The sequence below is a fragment of the Falco cherrug genome, chromosome Z, assembly GCF_023634085.1.
Source record: "Falco cherrug isolate bFalChe1 chromosome Z, bFalChe1.pri, whole genome shotgun sequence".
NCBI lineage: Eukaryota > Metazoa > Chordata > Aves > Falconiformes > Falconidae > Falco > Falco cherrug.
The window spans coordinates 8,709,227-8,731,016 of record NC_073720.1 but is presented as its reverse complement, the minus strand read 5'-3'; the positions used below and the strand labels follow the sequence as shown (position 1 = coordinate 8,731,016).

General features: G+C 40.5%; 1 protein-coding gene across 9 annotated transcripts in view; it reads right to left on the bottom strand.

The window, feature by feature from the left end:
* Nucleotides 1–21,790, bottom strand: part of CELF4 (CUGBP Elav-like family member 4) — a 723,613-nt gene that overhangs the window by 610,527 nt on the left and 91,296 nt on the right. For all 9 annotated transcript variants that reach the window (XM_005436852.3, XM_027801973.2, XM_014278066.3 and 6 more), the window contains exon 2: nucleotides 19,873–19,955. In XM_005436852.3, the coding sequence (XP_005436909.2) occupies nucleotides 19,873–19,955 (83 nt within the window). The remainder of the gene's footprint in view (nucleotides 1–19,872; nucleotides 19,956–21,790) is intronic.

Below are 21,790 nucleotides of genomic sequence, written 5' to 3'. Positions count from 1 at the left end.
GATTGTTCTCATGAATAGCCCTATCCAGACCTACCAGATGATGATAAATTCAGGTTTTTGCTTAGTTGGTGTTTTTCAAATTTATTTTAAGGGCTTACAGTTTTTAAAAGCCAAGAGGTGGGAAAACAGTTGGTGTTTTAGCAGTTCTTGCCAGCATCTGACAATAGTGAAATGGTAAAGAAAAAACCTCATGATTTCTCCTGTGCAGGGGGCCAATGGACCTGGTAATAAATGCTTGATTTTTTTATGCCACTTTACAAAAGAGTTTCAGAGCTTTGTCTTCCTTTTACATGTGGAAGCCCAAGTCTCAGAGAGGCGAAGCAATTTGCCCAATATCATTCATAATTCTAATACTTAACCTAGTAACAAACTTGAAACCTAAAGACCCAGGATGGGGTTGTATTTCCTCCCAGGATCACTAGGAACCAGATTAGTGGATGGGTTTACTGCTTGTATTTACTGCAGAACTGGAATGGTCAGAGTTTTAAGTTGCTGAGCACAAGGAGAAATGCTGAAGGCCTCGTGCTTTATTTCCATCTCCCATAGAGAGCTTGCCTGAAAGTTTGGTTTGAATCTCTGCTTTCCAGAGAGCACACAGCAACCTGTGTATAGGTGCTTGAAACGGATGCTACACTCATGCTGCTCCCTGCCTTCCCCTCCCTATAGAAGGCCACCTGGGAAAAATAGACAAGCACTGACAAATGTTTTTAGAAACACTGTCATCTGTCAAGGCGGATTATTACGTGTGAGAACAGGAGTTCAGAATGTTAATACCTGCTCTGCAGATATAAAGAGTAGGAAAAGCCTATCCAGACACCTGCAGTACCTGAGGTGTGCAGCATCTAACCAGCCTAGTTACTGGTGAGCATCTAAATTACAGAGCCCTACCCAGTTTACCGCAGCAATGCCAGAATATCACACCCATTTCAGCTTAATTTGAAAGTCAAATCACATGACTACATTTTCCAGTTTAACTTGCATGTCTGCCACCACCAAACCAGTTTCTAAGAATTGTATTCACCTACCCACTGCACAACTCCCACCAGCTTCCCAGTATATGAGAAACAGCTTCCTTGGAAATAAAAGAGCTCTATCATTAGGGAGACTTGGTGAAAGCCCTGATCCTCCCACACGCACTGAGAATGGACACTACGGGTAGCTCACACAAAAAGAAGGGTTTATAATGCCATTGATTTAGATCTACTTCCAGAGAAGCCAGATGAATTTTTTTCACTGTTTCCAATGGGAGCAGAATAAAACAGATACCGAACATGTATTTAAGAAAAATCTACCCACCTATTGCCAGAAAATCCAATCTACTTCATCCCTTACCCTGGTACTAAGTTGGGTTCTCTACACAGAAGTTAATAAAGTGTAATTGGCTAATCTGCAGAGAGATATCAAAACCAGCAAAAGAAAATGCCTGAAGAGCCTCTTCATCATCTTCCCTCTGGAAAAGTAAAACTGTGCTTTAATTCCAGCTTCAGAAAGCCTCTAATTTTTCTACACAACTGCTTAATCCCATGAACTCCTGAGATGACATCAGACACTGGTGGGACTTCACCACATAGAGAGGCAACCTCTCCTAGACATGTGAGTGTTGGTTGCGGAGGCATCAGTGAGTCACCAGCAAGCAGATACACTATGTGTACACACAGCCCATATGCTACTGGATGTATCATCTAACTGTTGTACATCTCACAGGCTCCAACGTGTTCATGGAGCAACCTGCCTACCCCAAACTGGGTAGAACTGGTCCCTCACAGCATTACAGCCATACCCAAGGCTGGTTTCACTACCAGACCAAGCAGAGTGATCTCATCCCTGAATCATCTGAAGCCTCAGCCAAACACCCGGGGGGCCAGTGCCAAGCCTTATGCAACACTTCACCCCCTCCCAGCATCCTGCGCTTCAGCAAGGAAACTGGCAACTAGTGAGAAAGATGTCTCAGCAACCTCAGTGGTGCAGAGCAGGTTTAGGTCTTATGAAAGGCAGGTCCTGCTCAACAAACCTGATCTCCTTCTATGAAAGTTGACCTGCCTAGTGGATGAGGGAAAGACTGAAGATACTGTCTACTTGGACCTTAACAAACCCTTTGAGACCATCTCCCAAAGCATTCTCCTGGAGAAACCAGCTGCTCATGGCTTGGATGGGTGTTCTGTTAAAAGCTGGCTGGATGGCCTAAGCCCGAAGGGTGGTGGGGAATGGAGTTACACCCAGTTAGTGGATGATCACAGGTGGCGTTCCCCAGGGCTTAGTGTTGGGGCCAGTCCTGTTTCATTTCTCTATCAACCATCTTGAGGACGGGATCGAGTGCACCCTCAGTAAGTTGCAGACAGCACCAAGCTGGGTGAAAGCACTGATCTGCTGGAGGGTAGGAGGCTCTGCAGAGGGGTCTGGGCAGCCTGGACTGGTGGGCCAAGGCCAATTATATGAGGTTCAACCAGGCTCGGTGCTGGGTCCTGCCCTTGGGTCACATCAACCCCATGCAGCGCTACAGGCTGGGGGAAGAGCAGCTGGAAAGGTGCCCAAGTGCAAAAGGGCCTGGGGGTGCTGTTTGATGGCCAGCTGAACATGAGCCCCCCGTGTGCCCAGGTGGCCAAGGAGGCCAGCAGCATCCTGGCTGGTGCCGGGAACAGCGTGGCCAGCAGGGCCAGGGCAGTGCTGTCCCCCTGCACTGGGCACTGGCGAGGCCGCCCCTCGACTCCTGTGTTCAGGTTGGGCCCCTCACTGCCAGGGGGACGCAGAGGGGCTGCAGCGTGTCCAGAGACGGGCAGGGGGCTGGTGCCGGGGCTGGGGCACAGGGCTGGTGGGGAGCGGCTGGGGGAACTGGGGGGGGTCAGCCTGGAGAGGAGGAGGCTGAGGGGGGACCTATCGCTTTCAGCAGCTACCTGGGAGGAAGTTGTAGGCAGGTGGGTGTTGGTGCATCCTCCCAGATAACAAGTGACAGGACAAGAGGAAACAGCCTCAAGCTGTACCAGGGGAGGTTTAGATTGGGTATTAGGAAAAACTTCTTCACTGAAAGGGTGGTCAAGCATTGGAACAGGCTGCCCAGGGAGACGGTGGAATCACCATCCCTGGAAGTGTTCAAAAAAGCCACATATATGTGGTGCTTAGGGACATAGTTTAATGGTGAACTTGGCAATCCTGGGTTAGTGGTTGGACTTGATGATCTGAAAGTTCTTTTCCAACCTAAATGATTCTATGATTCTAGCTCTTCACAAGGGGACTAACACCTCCTCACTTCAGACAAGGTAAAAAATACACTTTATGTATCAGGGAAATTAACATCACTCTAGAAGAGAGGCCATTGAGGCAAAACAGCAAGTGTGTGATCCCATTAAGAGTGATCACAAGTTGAAATGGTTTTGTGTCTTTTACTTCCTGAGAAACAGTTTTTCAGAGTATATCATCTGTATTTTTTCTTATCTTATGAGGACCTGTGTGCCAAGTACTTGTACCTTAAGAAAAGTGGATGCTCAAAATTAGAGAAGAAACACCAGCTAGGAATGAAACTAAGACTCTTCTGGCAAATAAACAGACTCTGATGAAGTGGGCATCAAGGGAGGATTTCTAATTTTCTTCTTGAAAGCACTATGTTTCATCTGTATGCACTTGTAAGCAAGTGCTTCTTTCGATCGCTGTGTATCAGTATGAACTAGAACAGTACCAAACCCAGTAACACTATGAGTAAATAGTTATATCCCTAAACTTAATTACTAGAAAGAGCTTTTTATTGATAGATTTTTAATAATAGAATGCAAATTATAGGCTATGAGTATTATTTGTTTAGAAGCTTTAATCAGCAATTATTTTCCCTAGCAAAAATATAGATTTTTTCCTTGCATTAATGTGGAGAGGGGTATTACTTGTTGATTACACTCCTTATTTTTTCGTTTTCCTGACCGTATAGAAAGTGGCAAATGAAAAATCTTGTGGGTTTTTTTTTTCCAAGATCCAAGCAGAATTGTCTTTTGAAAATAATTTTAAAAGGATTTTTATCAAATGTTCTGAAGAACAAAACAACAAAACCCCCAGTTGTGCACCAAATAGTGTTTTCGGAGTACTGGAAACTAATGTGAACCTCTACTAATGGGACTTGCAAAATTAGTATTTGCATTCAATTTTCAGTGTCTACGTCACTTGAATTTTCAGAAAGCTTTTGAGAAGCCTCAAGAGATAGATTACAGAAGATCCAAGCTAGTCAGAAAACTACATTAATACTTATAGTTTCAATGCATCTCCTTTGAAGGTTTGCTAGAACCTGTACGAAGAAAAGATTAATAGGAAATCGTTGCCCCCAGTAATTGGCATCCTGTGTTGAAAACCATTTATTTGACTTTCAAAACATATTCTGGACCCACCTATTACTTGGAACAACAAAGGTTATATTAAAGGGCTGTTTGAACAGCAAGAATCTTACAGGGAAGACCACAAGATACTAAAAAATACCAGGATGATATAACAAACACTCAGGCAAATTTCTCAGTCCTCTTTTTGCTTTTTACTTTGGGTACATTTATCCTCCATTAAAATTCTCTATCTTCTACTTGATACAACAAACAAAATGTACAGCATAAGTATATTAACTCTCTCTCCAAAGTTTCAAGAAAGCTGTTCTCCCTTTTCTTTCAGCCAAACTGAGCCTTTTTCCCCACTCCCCCTCCCCCTGGTGGGGGGAAGGGCAGAAGAGAGTTTCTTTGTGAAATCAAAAGCTACCCTTGAATCAAGTCTGATAGGCTGTGGAAAATGCAGCACAGAAACGTGTTTCTGTCAGTGAAAGACCTTGTTTGTAACCATAAGGATTGCATACAGCAAGTTGTTTGATCCTGGGAGGACTTTGATCTATGCTAGCACCTCAAATATAGCAAAGGATGTCGCTAGGCTTTGGAAAAAGGAGGGAGAAGAGAGAAGAAAAGGGAAAGAAAGTGCAGGTGTGTGGCACCAAGCAGATGACACTGAATTATTGATGCATTGGTCAAGTGAAATTGGGATTTGGACAGAGGGCAGCAGATGTCACACCTCTGGAGGGAACTAGATTTCACCATCTACCCCAGAAAATACCATTCCAAAACAGAAAAGATTCAGTGAAAGCACCTCAGAGCAGCTCTGGGCATTGAATTTGAAGCAAATAATTTCTTTACCTATGATGACATGACTACAAAACCTTTTATGAGGCATGAGTGAAATGAAACTCAGTCGTCTCTCCTCCTGGTTTCCAGTCACCCCACTCAAAGTGGACAAGGTTTGACTGTGAAAGTATTCTTGAGGGCTAGAAACAAATGGTGATATACAAAAGCCACCATAATGCTGTGGGCACTGATCCAGAACTGGTAGGGCAAGATGTATGAGGCAATCAAGGTCAAGAGCCATCCCTAGATGTGAACCGATCAGAGGTCTGTGATAACATATGAAATCTCCTGTTGCGGATGGACAGTGTACAGATATGGCAGGGAATCTTAGTGCCAAGACTATACAGATAGGATCTATTCTGCATACAGGCAGATGCCTAAAATTTGTGCACTTGTGAGCAGCGTGGGAGGCCTTGAGCAAACAACACTGAAAGAAAGTGACCTAAGACCACCTTTTTCATATGCGAATGGTCATTCCCTCATCTCTCCCCAAGGCACTATTCATTCACAAAAAACCCAGCTTGCAACCTCCCCATGAAGTAACAGCAAGAAAAAAAGAAATTCCCCTTGACAAAAGCCCTTCCTCCCTCCTGCAATTCTTACCCAGACGGGGAGAGGACACAAATGATCAAGCAAGACAATGCGAATGCTTCACCTTTTTCGTGTGCTCACTGATGCTAGAATAACTTTGAGGAGCTTGCCCCTTGCTAACCAGCTTCCCTTTCTGTGCCTTGGTGAGATGTGGTGGAACATGATAGGCATCTTGTATTATGTCTTGGAAAGAAACAGAGAAGAGAGAGGTGAGGAATACTTAATACAATGCAGAGATTCAGTGCAGTGGCAATAGTCTCTATTATTCTTGACATGACCCTAATACAAGCACAGAGCTGTTTGTAGGATCCCTCTTTTTATTGAAAAGTATATCTGACCCAAATTTTATTACAGATGTCAAATATAGTATGGACAAGTACAGCATGAATCTAAGAGAATTTTTCCTTCCTTTTTATTAAAAAAAAAGAAAAAAAAAGGCAATAGTAAGAATGTCACTCTTCCCTTATTTATTTTCAGGTCAATCATGAGAAAGTGGAAAGAGACAGCCCATTCTGAAAGGCAAGAATCATTCTGAGCCATCACCTTATATCGGAAGAAAGATTTTCCCTCCCAACAGTTATCATCCTTTGTCAGCATCACAGGAATGTCTAGGACACTGTAGTCAAAAGCAGGAGCTGTCACTGCTAAGCACTGTACACAAACATAGATGGATAAGAAAGAAAAAATCCTACTCTGGAGAACTCTAAATGTCTACTAATCAAAGAGGTAACAGTGGGAGAAGGTTAATTATCTCCATATTGTGGGTCAGATATGAAGGCAAGTTCTTTGACTTCTGTCACATAGGGAAGTATTGAATCTAGATTTCTTAAATCCTGGTTGTGTTTCAACCCTCAAAACCACACCCTATCATAGGTATTTTCTCTCCATACTTTCTCACAGCCTCACTTTTCCATCTAAAGGAAGATGAAAGAGACCAGTTTTGAGACAGATAGCTGAGGAGCTGCCAACATCTTAATGAAACCTGAGGTCAGCAACAGTAAACTCCCAGTCTGTATGCCTCATCCCCTCTTGCTACAGCATGTCAAGACCCTGTATATTCTTCTTAAAACCAGCAAGGTCTGGTATTGTGCCTTAATGATCCATACAAAAATCTTCATCCACTCAAAAAAAAAAAAATCTTTAGTATTTCAGATAAATTGCTTAGTAGTTTCTGTAAAAATAGAAGAGATGAGAACATAAAGGAAGCACATGTGCCAGTCTTCAAATAGCCAAGAATGAGGTGAGTAGGAAACTTAACTGGGGTGGGCAGAAGAGAACCAGTGTGTGTTCACTTCTTAGTTTGAATTTGGTAAGGCAGAGATTTGTATCACGGAAGCTCCATATGTCAAGCAAATGTCATGCCTGCCTGTTTGGGTTGATTTCTGCTTTTCTGGCCTTTTCATTTGAGCAAGAATTTTCTAACAGATCCAAAAACCTCAGTCTCAGATAAATGCATGACCAAAACCACCATGATCCCTCAAATGGAAAGGTCCTGAACTGACATTTTCTGGAGAAAATACTTTCATTAAAAAGAAAAATTAAACATAAGGCCCTAGTAAGAATCTTAGGCATTATCAAGCACACTGTCTAGGATAGAACAAAAAGTAAAAATTAAAAAAAAAAAAAAAAAAGAAAAAGGAGGAGCGAGATCATGAGATGACAGAGACTAGTAGACCTTGGAGTCAAGAAAGAATTCTGATTTCCTTTAGATATGCAGAATCCATTTCTAAGCCCAGCATTTGAGAAGCATAAACATTGCACTTTGGTGTTACCATTGCAAGTGTGAGGGAAACAGACCCACTTGCACATAGACTCCTTAAGGAGAAATCAGAGTTAGGAGTTCTATTTGCTTCAGTCAAAGGAGAAATGGTATGAACTGTTTATTCTGAAATGTGCATTCCCTCACAGGTTAAAAAGTAATTTTAGGATGGATAAACTGACATATGGTAACTCACACTCCAGGTTCAAAGAAGTGAATCCAGGTTTCAGCAACTGGATGAACTGGTGATTTTAAGTTTGAATGATAGATACTATGGACTTACTGGTTTAGGATATCTGTATGTCACTGACCTGGACCCTGTTCCAGAAGCTAAACCCACTTGCAGGAAAGCGGTTTTCTTGAAGTGGAATAAGAAGAAAATTGGAGGGCAGCTTCTACAAAGCTGATAGTGGCTGCATAGAAAAGGAATGGGTGTGCAAGCAGCTGAAAGTAGTAGTACGTTGATGTGATCTGCCACTGGATGGTTGTGCAGTCATTATACACTAAATCAAGTTGTTAACTGTTGCTTTAACAGTAGTTTTATTGAAGCAAATGCTCCATGACTTCAGTCTTTCTGGGGAGAGAAGACTCCAGTTCTCTTCCTCAGGTACCTGGGTTTTGATGAAGGTCTTCTGCAGAGTTGGAGGAAGGGGGAGGAAAGGCGGGGTGTGGGGGGTGAGGGGGGTGTGGGGGTGTGGGGGTGGTGCATGCATGCACAGGCTTCCAGAAAGAGAATGATAGAACACAGAAATATTTCTAGGGAAAAAATGTTAAAAAAAATTATGTTTTTCTCTGATGGTATAAATTCTTCCATTTTACAACTTCTTTTTTTTTTTTTTTTTTTTTTTTAATTTAAACGCTGTTGAGTTCACCTGGTACAGATCTGATTTTAACACAGTTGATTGAAGTGCTTTGAAAATTAAGTAAGGAAAAAAGAGTCATTCATTTTGATTAAAAGGGCATTAGGCTAGATTTCAAAAAGCCACAAGGTAGCATATCATCTTAGTCTAAGTTCAAGGTTAGAGCTAGTCTTAAAAGGCAAAGCAAGTGAAATCAAGAGGGTTACTGTTAAACTTGGCTCTTATAATAGTGTCGGCTTCTGTTCAGAACTCTCTTGGCCTTTGGACAACAATTCAATAACAGCTAGCAGAGACTTTCTAGGACTCTCAAGGATGTTTTCCGAGATATAAATGGAGAGACCTCCAGTGGCTCTGATCTGTATCATCAAGCCACCATGGTGCAAGACTTCAAGCAACATATCAGGAGCAGACCTGGCTGACTGGATGGGCTATGAAGAACTGTAATAACAACAATTATAAAGAGTGTTTGCACATCAGTGCAAAAGAATGAGGAGCAAAGAGGATGAATGTGACTGTTAATCTTCAGCTATCTGCATGGGAAAGTATGATTAATAACTATAGAGGCTTAACATAACCTCCTCAGATAACGAGTGAGGTGGCCTTCTCCGAGCCCTGATTATCCTCTTCTAATGGGCTTCATTTATTGTATAAACTAATAACCAAGGCCTAAGCACTGCGCACTCCAGGGTCTGCAGGAAAACCACTGGGCCCAAATGTGATTAAGCTGGTGAAGACAGCCCAGCAACACAGTGTGTTGGTTGAGGTGGGGGGGGCCAGGAGGAGGGAAGGGCAAGCAAAGGATCCTTCAAAAAAAATTAAGCAGAAAGTAGCAGTGATCTGCCTTTTCATGTCAGTCTGCTGGTATAAATCCCCTGCCTTTCAACTGGGATTTTTATGAGTTTTCAGCTCGAATTGCTGGAAAGCCAGAATACAGCCCCAAGGTGCTAATATCAAGAAAAAGAGGCATTGATAATGAGGGGATCTGATTGCAATGCTGTCCAGAAAGTCAGCAGCAATGCCAGATCTGGAGAGTAACTCAAGTTGTCAGTCAGAGTTTCAGTGTTCGAGAGCAAAGAGGGACTCAAAGAAAGCTGGATTCCCCAAAGTGAATGAGTTCAACAACACAACCCTGGCCCAGGAAAAAAAAAAAAAAAAAAAAAGAAAAAGAAATGACCTTCCAGCTCCCCTGGCTGTATTTCTAAAGTGCAAGCACAGCTGAAGGGAGGCAGCTTTACAGGGTATCTAAAGAAAAACGGTGAGATTCTCATTTGAGCTGCACTGAAGTAAAGAAGCTTAAACACTGCAGAGTCCATGGAGTTACTCTGAACTTATACCCAGCAGACAAGAGTACGGAATGAAAGCCCCCCTCACTGGGAAGCATATTTCTTAGATGCACAATGAACATCACATTAGATTATCCAAACTGAAATAATTGTAAATACCCGATTTATCTGGACCCATTTATGCTGTCTGCTTAATTGTTGCACTTCACTCAACATGGACAATGAAATTAGTTTGGACAGGCTCACTTTAGAGGCATTACCACTGTGCTGTGGCAGCTTGGGTTCAGAGTGCTGATGGAAAAGGTTTAAGGCTTAATAGAACAAAAATAAAAGAGAAACACATAGCAATATAGATAAATTTGGGACCTCCACTGGGATATGAGACAATGTCTTTGAAGCGTGTCACATCTGTATTTTACTTTTTGGAGTGTATCCACATTTGTAGAGCCTGTACTATAGTTCCAAAACACATAAAGAGCCCACAAGTATATGCGTTTTCTCAGGATCCCCTCAGCTGCTATCAGCTTGCTGGCTGCTAGTGACATGTTGTGCCCAGCTTCCTGGGAGTGTCTTGGCTGCTCCCCTCCCTGGTGAAAATGAGTCTAATATCAAACAATGTGAAAGTGCAGTAATAGAAAAAACAACAAGCTGGGAGCAAGGGCTGCTATCACCAAAACATCTAGCCTGCAAGGCTTGGCTCCCCTGCACAAACCCCACCTCCCTTCCCCTGTGCAGGATAAGCATGGGCACAGAAATCAGTTGCTAGTCATTGCCCATTTGTTCTAAGGAAGAGCAGGCAGGAGAATGTTGCATGAACAGCCCTCTCCTTGCTGCATTGTTTCTTTTGGGCAACATGAACATACATGGGAAAACCCACATAATTTCAAAGCCTCATAATTTCAAGGAACATCAGATTTACAGCAAGCCACTTCTGCTACCTATATATGTGTAGCTTCACAAAATGTGGAAAAAAAATCTGTCACCTAAGTCTTTCCCTTTGTCTGGGAAAAATATGCGATCTCCCATACAGAGGTAGTTGGGAGGTAAGGTGTTCCTCCTTGGTAGCTGTAATCTCAAGTCATTTCACCAGGCAGGCAATATGTGAACACAGAGTAATGTTTCCAGCAAATCTAAAAAGGAGATGAGAGATGGCAAGGGCAGACGTGAGAGTGAGATGGGACAGAGGAGAAAAGAAGGAGAAAATGCTGTTCAGCCAGACATGAGGCACTAGTGTGACTTTATTGAGAAAGGACACCACAAAGTATTGCAAAAGACAGAAGCAATGTCTCAGATGTTTAACAAGAAAGATCTTGACATAAGTCAGCCATAAATAAAAAGACCTAGAAAATCTGATTCCAGTTTTACCACCCTGGAAACAAAATGCTATTCCATTGATCAAAGTTATAAATGAAATCAGAAACTCATGCCAGCAAGTCTTATAAGTTACATATTTACCACGCAAAGTCACTATAGTAGCATCAAAATGTCTGAACCATTCACAGAACAAGAGAAAAATAAATTCATTCCATCTGTTTGAAGGAGCAACCTGAGCTTGGAATGGATTAGATATAGCTGGACAAGACTTCAAGACTTGCTTTGCCAAAACCAGCCTACAAAGCCAGTGATCAAAACAGTTGTTTTTTGCAACATGCCAAAGAAAATATGCATTAGAAAGTAGCAGAGGCTTTGAGGATTGTTGTTTACCATTCCTAAGGGGAAAGGAACAGCTTCATTCTAGAACCATAGGATTCATTTGGTGCTGAAAATGTATGCAGACCAAGGTCAAAATATGGTGCAGAACTCATAGAAATCTGAAGGTACATGTTTTTAAAAGGAAATTTTAAGAAGATTTTTTCTTTCAGTATATTTTTATTTTAAAGGGGTGACATGATGGGAAGGAGAGGGGAGAAAAAGTATAAGAAACAAGATATAATAAGTCCCCATTAAAGAGAAAAATGGGAAATGCACATTTCTTCTTTGAAAAATAGGTTAGGCTTAATTTTGTCCTTGTACTTACAGAAACTAATCAGAGACATTTGACATTGCTGGGAACCTGCCAAGTGCAGAAACTCATACATGCAGTGCCGCTGTAAGTCTCTCACTGCAGCTTCTCAACAGAGCAAAATCACTTCAGATACCTACTTGCCTGAACTGATAGGGCAATCTCATGGTCAGTCATTCCCCACCACTTTTTCCCTGCCAAAGTAAGAGCTTAGCAGAAGTAAAGCACAGTAGCTAAATGGGTTATATCATGTCAAGTCCTATCAAAAGTTATCCATAAGTGGAGAGATGGGACAGTTTTTGTCACTCCCAAAAGCATTCCAGCTCAGCTAGTTCTTTAAAACGTGTTCTTAACTTTAAGCACAGTTTTAAGCTTAATGCATGAATCATGCTCTCAGGCTGTTTAATATAGGTTACACAGCTTTTTGAAAACATCTGCAGCCAGTGGTTGGATTTCACATGGTAAGGCTTGCAGTCTGTCTATGCTGCAACTGAAAGTCTGTTTTCAACATGCATTGATGTTCCTAACACACATGGCATGAGTAGCACTAACAGAAATAACATTTCAGGCAAGATTCAAGTCCTTATTGTGTAATCATCTCACAGGAATTACAGTAATGGAATGTAGTGGCTCCACAGCATTCATATCTGTGGTTTCGTGTTTATATTGCTATTATATGTGCTATTTAAATTTAACTAGACCAAGACACACTTCTTCGAGTTTCGATGATAATAATTTTGGAGGCAGACATACTTACCTGATCCATCACTCTTGTGTATAGTCTTCAACCTTTTCTACTTAAAAAAAAATATATATATATTATTTTCGTCTCACCAAGTATCTGAAGGATTTAAAGACATACATGCACTGCATGAAGAAACACGGGGCAGACAGCTTACACCAATGTAAGCTATGAGAAGTACAACTGCCACTGGTAAACCTATAGTTTAGGTGGGCATATTGCCAGAGGTGGAAGTCAAAATCACATAATTGTACAGCATTTTCATCTAAGTGCATTACTGAAAGCTTGCATTGGCCTTGCATTACAGATTACAGTCAGCACATTCTTCTCCATTACTGTATAGTGCAAATACGGGAAGCGGGTGTTTATGGAAAGGTTATCCTGTGAACAATGACCCCTGGACTAGGTAATGTCTCACAATATCATCCATATGACCAAAAAAATGAAAAGTAAATTGATTGTTAAAGCATGCCTGTTCTTCTCTACCTCTGTCGCTCTGCGACTGAGAACATGGGACAAGAAGTGTAGGTTTATGGCTTGCAAGTTATTCCTGGGTGTATCCCATCATCACTCAGATCAGTAGGGTGATGCAACTGGAAACCCATGTTTAGGGTTTGTTAGCATCTAATGGCTAACACTGTTGAAACACCAAGACACCAACCATCTTTAATTCCTATAGCTTGAAGCTGGGATCTCTCTCTAGTAAAAACCCCATGGGAGCTACTGAATGGACCAGCAGGTGTCAGGGATGCTCAGCATTTTGTGAGATCAGATATTCAGATGCAAAGATTCTTGGTAGAAATATGTTTCCTCATTTAGAGCTATGGTACTGTTCACGATGACATCATTTCGGCAGTGACAAATATAGCTGACTCTGCTCTTTCCTACGCCATATAAATCCCTTGACCTCAATCAGATGACTGCTGATTTACACTTGTGTAAATGAAGTCAGAATCAAGCCCATGGCATTCACAAATGTAGGCCAGAGTAAGCATTACTCACAGACAAGAGACAACCCTTCAGAGGAAGGAAAAAAAGATCATTTTCATGCAAATATCCTTAATAATAAGGAACAAGAGATAGAAATAAGAGTATGAATGAAATGCAATCAAGAACTGCTCTGAGATCAGATTTGCTTCTAACTTTATGATGCTGCATCAGCTGCTCTTAAAGTAGCTTAAGCCCAAAATTTGACCTACCTGAAGCTTGTTATATATAATTTTTCATCAGGGATCTGTGAGCTAACTCAATCCCTAGGCTTGGCTTTGAAGGTAGCTGAAGGTGCTCAGCTACTTGCAGGATCTGAAAAGATTTGATTGCTGTGTTCTATGAAAATGGAAACTTTTTTTTCCCCCCCTGAGATCCAGGTTTGCCCTCAAATTGTTACACATTATCTATTTATTTATGCATAAACAGTGGCATTATGGCTTGGAGAACAGGGGCTCTTTGATGGGAGGTAAGCTTGACTAGCCTATGGGAGTTTACTGCTATGCATATAAATTAGGCCATACATACAAATATGCAGAATAGACAAGTGAAAATATACAGCATCTCTTTAAAATGAAATACTTTGATTGCTTCAATCACAAGAAGTTGTAAAACTACCTTGAAGAATTAACAGCCTCAGTACATGCTAACTACATCCATCATAAATTCGTCTTTAGTTTCTGTTATCATATCACTGTCTCTTGGGACCCCCAGTGCTGTCATCATTTGCCCTTTATAATTTATTCAGCTTGTACTTGCCTGAATCCTTTCTACTTATCATTCATCTTTACAGTTGTACATAAAATTAGATTGATCCTCCTATGCCAGACACGTCAGAGAGAAAAGTTGTCATTGAATAACACATAAAGCAAATGAAGGTCCAGCAAAAGCTTTTGTTGAATAACTTGGAAATTGTCCTTTGAGAGCCAAAAGGTGTCAAAGCAGAAACACAAGACAATATTACCTTTATAACTTATTTTTTGCACACCATTTTCCAATGTCTGCCAAGTCTCAAACACAACTGAGAAGCCTTGTTCCCATTTTGCATATCAAGCTGATCTTAGCTAGCCACCACAAATGTGATGAATACCCCAGTCTCAGCTGAGATAACAGCATGCATCCAACACACCGGTTCTGTCAGAATGCTTGCTCTGTATCCTTTTCCTCCAAAGCTCTTTGGACTGGGTGGCAGAGAGATAGTTTACTTTGTATTCTAGAGGCTGCTGTATAGGGATACAGAAGCCAATCTTTAACTAGTGAAATGGAACTTCAATGTTTACCAAGCAGATAGGACCCAGGTGTTTCATCTCATCTGGTGAACAGAACAGCACTGTCAAACTACAGAGGTTTTTAGCAAATGGGAAGTGCATATAGTTTCCTCTCTCTTTCTTATCCCCCTCCTTTCCCCAAAGCAAGATCTGAACGTCCTTTTACTGGCTGGTCAGCCAGGAGGAAAGAAGGGGTAAAAAAATAATAACTATTTTAACCATGGCATTGACACTCCAAGATTTTAAAGCATTGGAGAATTTCTGCAGGACTGTTTTTTGCAAGTCTCTCACCTCAGCTCTGGTTTTATTCCTTTTCATCTTCATTTTTAACTTCAGAAAACAGACATGTTTCTCCCAAGGGAACAATTAAATGTGTTTTCTTTCAAAATCTAAAGGGCATGGTGAGCAGGCTGTGTGTTCAGCAGGCTACTTTAATCAATGGAACCCATCCAGCCTGGCACTGCTGACCAAATTGCAATTTACATTGGTCGAAAAAAACTTTTGAAATGGGAAGGTGTGGGACTGTAGTACCATTTTTTGCATAATGCAGTGTGCAGGGTGAGATGTGGTTTAATGGTTTTCTAACAAGTTTTTGGAAAAAAGCTTTGAAACACTAAAAAAGACAGTAAGACTGCAAAATTACAGCAAGGTCTGCTTGAACAGTGAAATCCATGTTATATGTGCAGGGCTTCTAACATCCAGATGACACTCATGTCTCATGTAAGCCTTATTACAAGGACTCAAATGGGCTAGATTTCGCAAGACAGCCTCTCACATCCTCGCCATACTCAGGTTTCCTCACATATACAGAAGAGTCTGAGCTGGATAAGGCTAACAACATAGAAAAACATTTCTTTTTTTTTTTAAAAAAAGAAAAACAACAACTAAGCACAGATTCAGTTTCATTAGAGAGGGGCTTTTATTTGTTTAAAGCTGAGTTTAATATAAGTTTTATAAGCTCACCTGTCTTCTAATGTTAAAGTTGCATATTTTTGCATATGATAAATAATACAATGCATTTTTTTCTAGATGGCAGAAGAGACAAAGGGTATGAGAAAAGTTAGGAAAAAAACTAATTATGTTATGGACTGAGAAATTCAGCATACCAATATTACCACTCTCCCTTTCTAGAGCAAGAAATACAGTAAGAAAGCCCAGTCTGCCTCCTAGCCCAAATAAGCCCCGCAGATTGCTGAGGTTAACAGATTCTTAGCTACTTAATTTTATAGTTTTTCTTTGCAAGTCTTACAGGGAGGTTTTAGCATTATGCAAAGAGGCAGTGTCTCCAACCAAATATACATGGACTATTCACTCCCATTGCCTGAGAGAGCCACAAAGAAGCAAAGGAGAAAAATGCTGCTGTGCTTATCATACATGAGCTCAGTTTATTTGTGCTATAAATAAAAGTAGATCTTGATAGCATAATTACATTTCTCAGCATTATCCTCTGCCATTCGCTTCAGAAAGAAAAAAGAAAGGGGAGAAAAAGTTGACTTCACTATAATTTGTAATCAAAATGACTACACTTAAAACATAATTTTATTTCCCTGATTTCATTTCCTGTGGAGCTTTGTGGGGCAAATAGATAATATTATACCAAATGTGCAGGCAGATAATTCTCACATCCCCTGCACTGTCATTGTCTAGGTCACTTCCTCCCCTTCCCATGCTTTCCCCAAGACCATGGGCCATGGGTTTGATTTTATCATTGAGAGAGATATCAGAATCAGAAATCCCAAGGGTGAACCAACTTTTACTTTCTCTACTTTCTCTCCTGGTCCCCCAAAATTAGTCTTCCTTGCCTAACTTGCTTTTTATAAAGTTGGAGGGAAAACAAAAAAGAAAGAAAGTGGTTTCCCACTATGAAGGATTAGCACAGATTATGGTGAACAATGTTAATTATAGGTGGGGAAAGAGAATAGTGCATCTCTCCAATCTGTTCTTGATTTCCCCCGTGTCTGTCTGTCTGGTAATAAGCCTCCTTTAATCTGGCAGTCCCCTTGGTGAAATCATCACCACGGACAGCAATATTGATTGCTTCTGAGAAACCATCACAGCTGCTCAACCAAATTACCTTTGATATGTGACCTTTAATGTAATTACTGCAACATCAAAGCATTTCTATAAATTATTAAAGAACTCATATACTTCATCATCCAGCTACTCTATTATATGTAAAATAAACAATCACAAGTAAACACTAAAATCTGAATTGCCTGACACTTGCAAAGCGCTCTTTACACACACACACACACCCTGCTACGTTAACCTTCCATTTTAGGCAAGACAATTTCCAACTGCCCAAAACAGCCTAATTCATTTAGATAAAGAGTATTCAACTAATAATTTTATGGTTTACATTCCATTCTCATTGCTTCAAAATATCTATCATGATTCCTTCCCGCCCCAAAACAAAGTGCTGTAAAGACTTTATTAATCAACACATACCTGCTTGGAAGTCTTTTGATTATTCGACAAGATGACTTTATGTCCCACATATAACATAGAAATATGTGAAACATATTTCTGTCATCTTACAAAGCACATCCAGAAAGTAATTACTGTAAAATATGTGCATGTAGCCACTCCACTAAAAACAAAGTGATACATAGCTAAGAGCAAGGCGTCTGAAATCTGGACACAAAGTCCTCATGCCTCACTATTTCCATACATTAACATTCATGTGCATACTATTAAAAATGACTCAGTTCTCTGTTTTATAGTACAAAAACCACAGCAGTATTGCAAGAGCAGGCAAATACAGTTTTCTGGGGGATGGGAAAGAAGTGTCTTGATTCAACAGATCACTGTAGTACTATTTTCTTTTTTTGTTATAGCAGACTTGTTAATTATTTTTGATACCTCCTAAGTACTGCTGTTTATGTCACAGACAGCAGAGGGTCAAGAGAAGGTGTTATATATGTGTCATTTGTGAACTCATGTGAATGAGGACTTAGACCCCTGACCTTACAAGTGCTTTTTATTTTATGGTGATGAACTATGCTTGATATTGTTGGTGCATGTTATCAAGAACAGTCAGGTAAGTCATAAATAATTCTTTGCTACTCACACAGAAACCATAAAACAGATCCAGGCACGATAGTTTATCAAGAGACAAGACTGGTTTCCTTAAATAAACTACAGTGAGATCATTCAGAAGATGATTTTAGAAACTTGGCAGAAAGCTGTATGCAGAGGGTTTGCTGGTGGAAAGTAAACCTTTATCCTGAGACAAAGAGAACTGGAAATGGAAGGGATGGCAGAAATCAGTGCTCAGAACTCTCAAAAACCTGGTTGCTATTTTAGACAGAGGATTCACTATTCTCAATTCAATCAGATCCTGATGTGTCACCTCTAAGTGTAAAACAAAACAAAAAAGCTTTCTGAAGTCATCATGCTTAGTATGGGCTATATGTGATGGAAATTACATAAACCAAGGAAGAAGTGTTTTGCCTGTAGTCTGGAATCAGTCAGCATAACCTCTGAAGGAAGTCTTGATCCTAATGCAAAAGCTGGTTGAATTTTTCCACTGTCCAACAACAGTTTCGACTTTAAGAGTTTTGTGATATGAAATCTCTAAGACACAGAATGAAATTCAGAACTGTGGACATATCATCACTTGCCCTCCCTCCCCAGTTCTGAGCCCTCACTCACTGACCCACTGTCTTCTTGAAGATATTTGCATAATACAACTTCAGGGTGAGATTTTAACCCTATAAAGAAGATATGAGCTCCACATGTGAGTGGTCTGGTTCCTAATGAGGAGAGCCAGCAGTCTCAGTGAAAACAACTGGAATTCCAGATAGTATTTTTAAAATACACACCACCTTATTCATCACAAGCATGTTTCTAGTTTTGATTTTGAATTTCAAGCATATTTCAGAAAATCTCAGGTAAAAGGTTACCTGAAACATCCTTATTCAAAATATTTTCATTTCTTTTACATCCAGTTCTATCAGAGGAGAGATAAGTAAAAAGAAAACATCACCTGTCAGAAGCCGGGTGGGGGAAGGCGGGGAAAGAAAAACCCCAAACTGAAATCCCACCAAAACTTATGCTACTTTCAATCTGTAGCTAAACAAGTGTCTAGAAAAAAAGTAATTCAGAGGGAGTTGTCAGCTGACAGAAATTTATTTTTAGGGAATGAAGTATTTATATATTTACATAAGGTATGGCCTTTAAAGCAAAGATAGATGTAGATGAGCAAGTGCATGGGCATCTTCATACTGGAAAGGTGGCATAAAGATAGGTAAATAGACCTGGGATGATGGAAACAAGCAGAGCAGAATCAACACTTCCATCAACCACACAGAGCAACTGATGTATCTTGTTTTGTGGAAAGGTAGGTTATGGGTATGCAGGACTCAGTCATTCAACACCAACTAATAAAGGCAGACTTTGGGTTCAATTTCCTCTCAGTTCAGATGCAACCTGGAGTCCTCAGGATCCCACTTTTAATTATTTGATCACTGACTTTTGTGTCATTGTGAAACCAGCCCTATTCTAGCCACAGGAGTACTGTACTCAGCTGTTTCGAATCCATGTACCCTGGCTGAATCTAAATAGTCTCTTTCTTTCTCCCTCCTCCCGGTTACTGCTAAACTGGAAAGCCATCCCAGCAGGGCAGGTCTTCCCCACATAATGCTGATTCTAATTTTTGTTCTGCTTGTGTTGTCTGAACCTTAGATCTTGCTCATGTGAATAATTTTCCTCATTATCTTGTGTTCGTCTCTCCTCTCTCTCTTTTCTCCTTGTCTCACCGCCTTTCCAATCTGCTACAGCTGCCTGAATACTAAAGTAACTGAGTCAAACCACTTTGTCATCAGGAATATGTTTTCATTCTGTAATAACTCAATAATGTGATCTGTTTCTTGATTTCTTGCTGCCACACCTTGCTTCAGAGGAAAAATATAGTAAGACGTAACACCTGGTAAACATTTCTAATATTTCATTGTAGTAGTCAGAACCCTAAAACCTTCCCTCAGCTGAGTAAATCTGATAGAATCGAGCCCATAACCAGTTAAGTACTGCTTTCTGACTCCCAGTAAGAGCAGAGATGTTTTCATTTTTTGCATGGAAACTGTTTGGATAGTTCAGTTGATTTTATTAGCACAATGCAAATAGTGAATCATGCAAGTAACCGGAGACATTAGTGTTCCAAACCCAAGACAAGAACTCCATATACAACCCTTTATAGTTGTAAATAAAAAAAATAATAGCAAAAAAAAAGTTATCAATTTGGACTCACCCCTGGAAGTGTCTTCTGTTCATGCAGTGCACTCTGGGCCTTTAGAGCAGACTCCCTTTCGCAGTATGTTAAGAAGGCACAGCCTGTAAACAAAAGGCAAAACCTCAGTAAGAGCAATGTTTCAAAGAGGATCTGCTTAAAATTGAGACACAGAGCAAACCACATTCTTGTCATCACCTCATTCCCAGTAAATCAATAATAAAAATATCTCCTTAGTAGGTCAGTAGTAAAGAGTCAAGAAATGAAACTATCATCACTTCCTCTGAGCCCTGATGAAGTGAGCAACAGTGTGGCCATGAGTGCTTACTCTTGTTTGAATACATGTTTAACCATTGGAAACAGAGGGTTGTACAGGGTTAGGGATCCCAAAGAACTCACATGGTGGCAAGGTGGGGTAATGAGATCCCATTGCTGCTCCAGCAGCACCACTGGGAATAAGCCACATAACTGCCACATCACGCTGAAGGTCTCATGCCCTTCTTTTGTACCCAGTGTTTAATTTAAAGGCATACAAGGACTTAGGACTTCCCACTGCAGAGGACAACACCTATTGTTTAGCCTGACTTGCATCTACAAGTAGTCTCCCTGTTTGCATCACACCAGAAAGCCACTTCACTGCACTTGCTGCTGCAAGGGCTCATTGGCTTCCAACCATTCATACAGACAATCACAGCAAAGCCCAGTCAATCAGTGCAAAACATCCATGTCGCTTTACAGAACATTAGAACTTCAGAGATGCTCTAGTGGATCACTTTCCTGATTCTTTAAAAAAAGTTGTCTTATAAACTGCAAAGGCTAAAGACCTCTCATGGTAGGGCAGAGAAAAAACATTTCTCTCCCCACATCCACGCTTGCCTTCTGATAAAACTGATCGGTTGCTATGTCTTACACCGGTTGTGTGTGTGTATGATGTGATCAGACTATTCCTTCTTACTGCAGTATACTGAAAACCTGCCAGTTCCTGCAGCAAAAGAAATGCTTGTTATGCAGAGGACATTTTCTCTTTAGTTACTACAGAATGTCTGCAACCTCGCCAGCTCCTTGAAATGGAGGTATCAGATCTTTCAGGGTTTAGGGAGCATGTCCATCAAACTGTGGGCATATTCCAAGAACAACACAAGTACAGAGAGACTGCCAAAGAAACAAATGTGTCCCACAACCTCACCTTGACCCACCCACCTTTTCCTCATGCATATAAGAAGTATGCAACAGGTAAGCACACAGTAGACTATGAACTTTTTTTCATCTCTGATCACCACTATGAACTTTTTGTTCATACAATGTTCACTGCTTTATCAAGGTTGGTTCCTTAAACAATATTACTGAAGAAATATATGCTCATTCTTCTCTTCTTTATAATGCTTTAAATATATTAGTATGGCCAAGAGACTAGGGAGATTTTTTTTTCTATAAACAAACATACATATATATATATAAAAATATGTGTGTGTGCGTGTACTTTTTTTTTTTTTTTTCTTAAAAATTGTTTTGTGGAAGTCACCCTACTCTTCACACAATGAAGCTACAAGCTGGATCTGGATGAATGTTCCAATTTGGTGTGGAAAAAACCCAACCCTTATTTTTGCCCTATTTCTTACTCTATATTGCTTTCTGAAGGTCTTGTTCCTTTCAGTTTATTCAAGCCAACCACGTTTATTATGTCTCAATAATTGAGACTCAGAAGTGGAAGTTGACAATTAAGGAAGCAGACTGAACAGCAGCAAAAGTTTGCATACTCTAATTGGAATTATTTGGATTCATTCCCCTCTAACTTTAAATGGATGAGTTTCGAGTTAGTCTGCATCTACCAGAGAAGAGGAAGAAACTGTGGCAGAGAGTTTACAGCTAGTAGAACTAATGGGTTGAAAAGGATCCTTAAAAGTCAGCCATAGCCTGCTAATCAAATGGGAAACTATGC